The 9229-nt window shown below is 37.9% G+C and overlaps 1 protein-coding gene across 1 annotated transcript; it reads left to right on the plus strand.

Annotated features, from left to right (window-relative positions):
* Nucleotides 1-5872: 5872 nt before the first annotated feature.
* On the plus strand, nt 5873-8720 carry LOC133995964 (glycoprotein-N-acetylgalactosamine 3-beta-galactosyltransferase 1-like). Its single transcript, XM_062435472.1, has 3 exons — nt 5873-6508; nt 7759-7917; nt 8664-8720. The coding sequence occupies exons 1-3, from the start codon at nt 5903-5905 to the stop codon at nt 8718-8720; spliced, it is 822 nt and encodes a 273-aa protein (XP_062291456.1). The 5' UTR covers nt 5873-5902.
* Nucleotides 8721-9229: the final 509 nt, after the last annotated feature.

The following is a 9229-nucleotide window of genomic DNA, read 5'->3' on the forward strand; positions in this document are numbered from 1 at the left end:
TTTATGCCGGAAATGAACCTTTGCTTCCTCTGCCTCAGTTTTATTGGCGGTTAACAAAGCAGTTTATAAACTCATCACCGCCACCTAGAGGACAGGATTAATAAACAACCACTACAACTACACAGCACTCTTTGTTAAACTAGGTAGGGTGGATTAGGATAATGTGGGACATTGACTAATGTGGGACTACTAGGCTCCAGTGCATTTATCTCTTTTTCTATTAGATTATTTTAAAGCTAACTAGTATATGCAAACTGTAAGTTATATTGTTTAACATCACACATGTAAACATACAGGTTACTTATGTTTTTTTAAAAACCTATCTGATCTGGGTATGTACATTTCAGAAAGTTTTGGCACATATAAGGTTGCTTTGTATAAATTAAGGTATTTCTAAGCCGAAAAAATAGTTTTCCCAGTTTACAAAATCTACACATTGTGAAACAATTTGACACAAGGAACATTAATATATGTGCCATTTTCCTTTTGAGTACAATATCTAAAATCATCTTCTGATTTAAGGAAACATCTCAGGGATTTCATAATGATTAGGTGTTGATATAATGTATTGGATTCATATATAAATATGATAAATCAGAATTACAAAATGTGTCTCATATTACCCTAATCCACACTATTTAAGATTGTTTTTTGTTTTTTTTACATTTATAAAACATTTCATTGACTTCTGTCCTACTGGAGAGAAACAGTGCTTTTAATGTAATGTATTTTTATTTAGACAGGGACAGTACACACTAAAACATTAACCTTGTCTAAAACAAAGAGGTGTATTGTACCAGGTTTGAGCAAAAATGCTATTTTAACCCTTGTGCCTCCTTTTAAAAATGTTCCCTTTGAGTTCATTAGGGACAAAAATGTCCACGTAAAAGGACTGCCGTAAAAAAATATTATAAATTAATATTATTTTTTTACTTTCAATTCATTATTTCTTTTAACCAACATCAGTCCTGATAATAAATATCAAATATTCATTCTAAAATGACAATGCCAATAACACAGAAATGTATGAAAGAGTCATTTTTTGGCCCTAAGGATCTCAGAGAAACAATTTTAACTACACACTGAGAGTTGACTCAGAGTTGAAGGAGTTTTTGCCACGTCAGCTCATGTTCTTTCGCTGCTGCTATTGTATTGCTTTTTTTCTTAAATATATAAACTCATCATCTGCATGCATTCATTAATATTTCTAACTCCACTGGAGAGAAGTAAGAGGATCGGGCCCTTTGTTTCACCTGTTGCCATGGTGAATCATGTTATCTGTGTTCCATTGATGAGGGCTTTTTATCTCCTCATGTACCAGCTTCACTCAGGGTTACTTTAACTCAGAGTTGATTGAACTAAATGTTCTGAAACCCAAAACTCTGAGTTTATCAGCTCAGAGTTAGTCAACCCAGAATTCAGGTTTGAACTCAGAGTTTGTTAAACCTGCTTTCTGAAAAAGCCTTGACAAACACCATATAACTGAAAACCCAGTGAGGTACCATGTTTAAGTTTGACTGAAGAATGACCATTTGAGTGAAGTCTTTTGATAGATTTATAGTTGAATTGAATTCAGAATAATCCAGAACCAATCTAACAGTGTTTGTAATATGCCTGTTTGACAAAGCCAGATCCAGATTATGATCTTTTAACAATAGAGGCTCGTGGTTTATTAATTATATTGGCAAGAATAAGAGTCATTGCTTAGTCATTATTAAACAAATAGATAGGGAACTACTTATCTATCAAATGCAAATATCTTTTGGAGTGAGGGTGATAAAGCCTGGCGTTAGTGTAGGTGGTAACACTCACAAAGGACATTAAAACACAAAAGGAGCCAGTTCATGAGAAAAGTTCTGTAGTGTTCATCATTTCCAAATTGATTTGTATTGTTAAGGTTCCAAATAGCTTTCAGAGCTCACAAAGTAATTCATAATGGATTTTTAATGGAGTTTAGAAGATGAGAACATTTGGATGTATAAAGTTTACCTTAAAAACTCTGAGCTACCACTTTTTGATCATAAACAAGGTTAAGGTTCATTTTTAAAGCATCTATGGATGATTTTTTTTTCAGATTGGATTTTTCTAAACAAAAGATTTCATTATTCACGTCACTCTTGACCTCACAAAAGCTCCTTGGTTTAAAGCCCATTCTGTCTATAGACGTCATCTTACCTGTGTAGACGTATAATTAAAGCCACAGAATAGAAGCCAGGTCTCTGATAATAAGCTGTGATGTGGTTGATATGAACAAATAAAGGCCAGCTCATTGTCCTTTAGACCCATCACTCTACACCCACTGAACATACAGTTAGGAAATAGCAGCATGAGCATGGAGGCCTTGCCAATCCTAATGCTGAAGAGAGGAGATGAGGACAGAGGAGATTTGGATTTTGTCCTCCATCACTTTACATTGAAAGCACATTTAAAGGAGATCTTTTAATAGGAGGAATGATTACAGAGAGATTACTGTTCATATGGAAACCTGACTGCTGCTTTAAGACTTGAAAATTGTGAAATGATCCTTATATCACATGACAGTCTTTACAGTGACAGTAACAGTTACCTACCCACTCCCCCTCCCCTCTATATGGATGTATTGAGGTGAATCTCTTCCCTCCCCAACATAGGGGGCAAGGGGACCTCACTAGCTCCATGTAAAGTAAATGTGGAGCAGTGTAATCAGTGTTAAAGTGGGAACACCTGTGTGTGAGAGCAGGTGTGACAGTGTGAACCTGTCTGTGTGCTGATCTGTTGTCCTCTGAGGGAAAAAACAGAGAAAAGTGCAGCTTTGGTAAAGTATTATTCACTTTTTCTTCAGCTGTTTAAGGTTTGTGATAACATGATCAGTTTATCATCTATCCTGGAATATTTCCAAGTGACCATTTAAAGCTTTGTTCTCATACTTTTAGAGCAAAAGTACGCCCGTATTTAATTGTTTAATCACGCATGTGCCTTACAGAAAAATGAAGAGGAATAGAAAGTCTAACCTGATCTTCAGCACTGGACTGTTATTGGGATTCATCTTCCTGCGCTGTGTGCTGGAGTCGGACCTTTCTGCACAGCTATTTGGGAGGGAGGTCACAGGTACGCGGCTTACACCCACTTGCGGCCATTTATTTAAGGTTTGATTTACTTCATTAAAGTGGATTTCAAAATATAAATACTTAAAGGAGTCCTTTGCATCGGTGCTGCAAAGAGAAATATCAGAACAGTAACTTAATTTTATGCTCAAATGTTGGTAAATGCAAAATGTAAAGGTAATCTGGGTGCAAGTGTGCAGGAAAGAGGCCCTAAATGATGGGAGAAAAAAATGTGTGGGGGGCTCTACAGAAATATGACACAAGGCTTGACACCCATTCTCTTGATGTTGATTTTTTTTTTTAAAAACTGATAGATACAAAAACAAAATATGAGTTAAATATTAGATAAAATATGAGTTACAGGGTTTCCAACCAGCAGCAGTGTTATCCAATCAGAATAAACTAAAGTTGTTTGGGGGACATGAGCTTCAGTGCCCAGGGGCCCCTTGGGATACTAATGCAGCCTTGTTTATAGCCTAGTTTAAATAGACATATTTCATTTGGAGATGTTACACATGGAGAAGCCATTATTTAAAGGATCTCTGTGATGTTACTAGTGTTGATTCAGCTGGTCATATCGTGCAATGCTGTGGTTTCTATGGCGTTTACGACTGTTTCCTGGTACAATATAAAATAAAACTAGTGCCACGAACAGTGCAGAATAAAATACACAGTCATCGGTTAGTACAGCCACAACACGATCGCAGAAGATACCTGTCTGAGTACACACTGGTCAAAGAGAGACTGGATTGTAACAATCTTTCTTTTGCTCAATGATTTTATCTGGGTCTGAACTAGATGTGACAACTTTGATTTTGATGAGACGGGAAGGTTTCCAAACCGTGCAGTCATCCCATATCTGACAACATGGTTTGGAAACCTTCCTGTCTCATCAAAATCAAAGTTGTCACATCTAGTTCAGACCCAGATGGAAATCATCGGGTGTAGCTCTGCTGTGGTGCGCTGATGTTGCAAGTGAACAGCCAATTAATTAGCCATTAATCTGGGTATAGGATTTAAGGACTGGTTGATACAGTGTACAATGTTACATGTATCTCATATTTGGCTTGAATGCAGCAGGAAGTAGCAAGTATGATACATTCATTAACTTGTGATTCATCCGCAATCGATTGTGTTTTGTATGGAAGGCCACAAACTTTTATTTCTCTTACTATGATATTCTAAACCATTCGGCACACTTATTCATCTGAATTAAACATCACTAACTTTAATGATCAGATAACTGCACTGGATGAGATAAATGTCATCACTACTGATCAGGGCTGCATTCCAGAAAGCAGGTTTAGTGAAAACTCTGAGTTTGTTAACCCTGAAATGAGGGAAACTCTGGTTTTGTCAGTTCCAGAAACTGTGGGTCAGTTACCATGGTAACGGACCGTGAACCTAACCTGCTCACTGGCATATTTCATTCAAAAAAACCCTGATCTGTCTGTCTCCTCCCTTTTTTTACAGAGTTCCATTTCCTCATTCATCTGTGTTAAGGAGCGTATCCAAGCACATTCCTTAGCAGAGGTTAACTGCCTGTCAGAATCTAAATCCTGATTGGATATTAGTTTGGAACTCAAGGACATTATAAAGTTACAGCTTTTATGTGCATCAGTCATTTCTTTGAACAGAGTTTTGCCTTCACATTCAAACCTCTGTATGTCTTCCTTTTTATAACACTGTGCACACAACACACCTGTTAGAGCAGCTCCTGCACTAAAATCTTTATTGCACTAAAATCTTTATTGCACATAATGTGTAACCTCGGTTTAAATTCAAACCATCATTTTATGAAGCTTTAGACACGTAAGATCTCTTCTCAAGATGTGATTGGTCACAGTGATGGAGATCTTATGTTTATATATCTGAGTGAACAGGATCAAACATCACTGACTTCTGTTGAGTAGAGATATGAATAGATGACAACACTTTTAAAATCTACTGTATTTTAACCTTGACAACTTTTCAAGTGCAAATCATCAAAAACATTATTACTCAATCAGATTATGAGCATACAGTTGTAATGTTAAAATGTATCCATGAACTAAAAAGAATGGAGTAATGTGTACATTTAAGACAATGTTCAAAAACATATTTGAAAGATACGAAATATGTATACAGCACTGAGAAATGACTCACAATCATGATCTCTGTTTTATGAGGTTTTCTTTATTCTATTCTATTCTTGTGTGTTTTGTCTCACTGCTGTTTTGGGTCGAGTAATATACAATGGTCAGGATTCAGCCTTTACCTTTTTTTTTCTCCAATCAGAATATTATGTTTTTGGTTTAATTTTTTGATATGACTTAGTATTATTCAACCACTTTCATAACTGTGTCTGTCTGTCTGTGAATTATTTTTTTTTCTTGGTTCATTCTAGACAGTTATTATAATAGAAGTATCTGATTACTTTAAGTATAGAACAATATGGGTGTATTGATAGAAAAAGACAAGGACTATAAAGATAATACAGGTGTCTCTCACCATAAGTTCCAATTACAGCAAGTTTAAAAGTTGACCCAGGTAAGATGGCTGCCATATGGTTCCATCCCAGAATGGCAAATCATTATGACACGCACACCTAACGTTTATATCTATGATTCAGACATGCAAATAAAATGGTGCTCAGTAAATAAATTGCACTTTATAGTGTAGTGAATGGCAGCACAGGGTTTAGGTGTCTTGGATGCTGCAGATTTAGGTCGTAATATATCAGTGTAATACATTTCTGATATTTTGTGTCTGTGACACCTCCAGACGAGATCAGTTCCGGAGATAATTCCTCTCAGCCACTTCGGGTCTTGTGTTGGATCATGACGACACCCGACTTCTTGGAATCCCGCACCAGGCACATCAAGAATACGTGGGCCAAGCGCTGCGACGTAGCGTTGTACATGAGTTCAGTCGATACCGACTTCCCGACCGTGGGGCTGAACGTGAGTGAGGGGAGGGAAAACCTTTACTGGAAGACCATCCGAGCATTTCAGTACATCTACGAGCACCACCTGGATGACGCAGACTGGTTCATGAAGGCAGACGATGACACGTTTGTGATCGTAGAGAATCTACGCTACATGTTGTCCAAGTTTGATCCAGAGAAGCCTTTGTACCTGGGCAGAAGGTTTGCCCCTTTTATCAGCCAAGGCTACATGAGTGGAGGAGCAGGTTATGTTCTCAGTAAGGAAGCACTAAGGAGATTTATCAAAGGGTTTGATACTGGAGAATGCACCCACTTCTCTGATATTGAGGACATGGCTCTGGGGAAATGTATGGAGACGATGAAGGTGGAACCAGCGGACACACGAGATATTAACGGGAAACAAACATTCCATGCTTTCCACCCAAAGCATTACCTGTCCAGACAGTTCCCAAGGCCAAGACCTTGGTTTCTGCTTTACGAGCACTACACTCCAACAGAGGTAAGAACATAATACACAAATGACGGAGAACCTGTATTTGACCCATGCCCAATGAAATAAGCCCAGTCTCTCAACATGCCAGTTAGAAGCCCAGTGTTGCTTGAAATTCTGTACATCTTGGAGATATCTGCACCTAATGATTTGGCCTACATTCAGTGTCAATGCATGAAGTAGTGAATGTAGAGGTGGAAAGTAAAGATATGGAGTTCAGGGCAGTGTATGTAGAGTATCCAGCTTACCCTGCAGGAGACGAGCTGCAACACATTTTTTACCTTATTTTATTTAGCTATGCTAGCAACACGGCTAATATTAGATGGACTACCAATTTTGTAAGGACAACTCGAATGACATTACTTGAGGCAACGTTATCAGGTTTTCCACAGTTAGCTCTTGAGCCACAAAAGGCTTGTTTCATAGTAGAACTCCCAACACCTGAAAACACTTGGTGCATGTGATGTCTTCACAAACCAGTTGAAAAACTTTGCCTACATGAGACATAAAGTTAATGTTTGCAGAACAGCCAGTTTTCCAGTCTGGCTATAAAACAGCTGGTACTAGGTTTTTGTGTCCACAAACACGAGGGGACTTTGATATCCAAGCATTGGGAGAAAAAGCACCCCTAATGATAGGTGAATGGTCTCCCCTATCATTTAAGAAGGTAGCTCAACTTCCAGTACAAATTTGTATCTATTTATAACAGTTCTGTCTTGTTAAGAGACATATTGAAAGAACTTTATATTGATGATTATAATAACTATATGTATAGCACCTTTTTAATACAAGATGCAGTTCAAAGTACTTTACAACAAAAGGAATTTCATGGACCAAGTGCTTGACGTGAAAAGAACATAAAAGCATATGAAAAATGAAGAAAGGGAAAATGCAATACAGGGAATGTGTGCTTCAGCGGTGGTAACTTGAGACCCTGTGTACAAAATCCATAAATCAGCACCTCAGTCTCTGAAACTATAAGCGAACAGAACCTTCCTTTCCCCAATGGACACACTCGCCTCCATTCTTGATGAACAGAAATAACCCCCTTTCAGTTTATCCCAAAATGGCTTTGCATAGGTTTAACTGGTTTCACTGTGGGTCTCATCTATGTTTGGTGCAACTCAAAGCTGGCCTGGGGGGAAAAAACACCTTAAGTGGTGCTGTGGGGGTTAACCAAACACACGCCTCTGAGGTAAATAAGGGCCCTGGCCACTATAAGTGAATTTACAGCAATGTGTTTTTTTTTCTCTCTCCAGGGTCCAGACTGCTGTGCAGATTTAACGATATCCTTTCACTACATACACGCCGACCAGATGTATACTTTGGAGTACCTGACCTACCACCTGCGGGCGTATGGATACAAATACAGATTTGATCCAGATAAAAAAATGGACGTTAATACCACAGACGTCTATGTAAAATATTTGTCTGCACTATAACTTCTGCACTAACTGGAGGAGAAGGTCAAGTCAGTGTAACTTATCTGTATCATATTTAATCCTTGTATAAAAATCTGTAATGGAATTGATTAATGGTTAAAGACCTGGCGAGGCCGTGAAGCTGCTCACATGTTCTTGAGTCTGATTTCAACTGTGAAAACGTGTCTTCATGTTTGGGAGTGAGAATGTTTTGTAAGATGTCTCATTGTGTGAAATAAGAAAAGAAACTCATTTAAGATGGTGTCAATCTGTCTTCTTTACTTTTGTAATTAATTAAGATGCAATAGACTTATACTGTACTTTGACATTATGAGTAAGTTTCTCATATTCAGTTCTCCCCAAATAAATCACTGCCAACATATACATGCCTACAGCTACAATACTTAAAGGACCAGTGTAGGATTTAGTCCCATTGAGTGGTGAGGTTGCAGATCTTCTGATGCAACCAATTGATAACCCCCTTCCCTCCCCTTCCAAGCATATAGGAGAACCTACAGTGGCCACAAAAGTTCCCTTCCAGAGCCAGAGTTTGGTTTGTCCATTCTGGGCTACTGTAGAAACATGGTGGTGTAACATGGCAGACCTCGTAGAAGAGGACCTGCTCCTTACGTAGATATAAAGGATTCGTTCTAAGCTAACGAAACACCATTCTTATTTTCAGGTGCTTATACACAAATTAAAACATACTTATGAATATTATATATTTAATTCTGTTCCACTAGATCAGGGGTGGCGAACCATGTGCCAAGGAGAGCCATGTGTATGCAGGTTTGCATTAGATGCTAGATGCTACTAAATTTTACACACTGCCCCTTTAACACACAGCACAGTACATTAAGCACTAACTGGAGTAATCAGGTGAGTATGTGGAACGTACCATACAGTACACTATCACACTATTTTAACAACTATGATATTGTTAGAATATTCTTGTCATTCTCATTGTTTGAATGACGAAATTAAAAAAATATTGAGTCACTTTTGATTCACAGTGAAAATGCCCTTTGCTGTCTGGTGCAACCCCCAAATCCTCCCACCCACCTTTTGCTGTTCGCCATTCCTGCTCTCTCTATTTGTAAATCTCCACTGCTACTGAGACCCTATTTATATCTACCATTAACATATGATCTGTTAAACTACCTGGATAACAAACACCTGTCAATATGATCAATATGTTCATGTTGTGATCAGATCATGATGTCATCAGGTTTGAATACAAGTTGTACAGTGTGACTATATGCAAATTAAAGGGTCACCTAACTTAAAGGACAGGTTCACCATTTAAAAA

This window comes from Scomber scombrus, chromosome 16 (assembly GCF_963691925.1).
Source record: "Scomber scombrus chromosome 16, fScoSco1.1, whole genome shotgun sequence".
Taxonomy (NCBI): domain Eukaryota; kingdom Metazoa; phylum Chordata; class Actinopteri; order Scombriformes; family Scombridae; genus Scomber; species Scomber scombrus.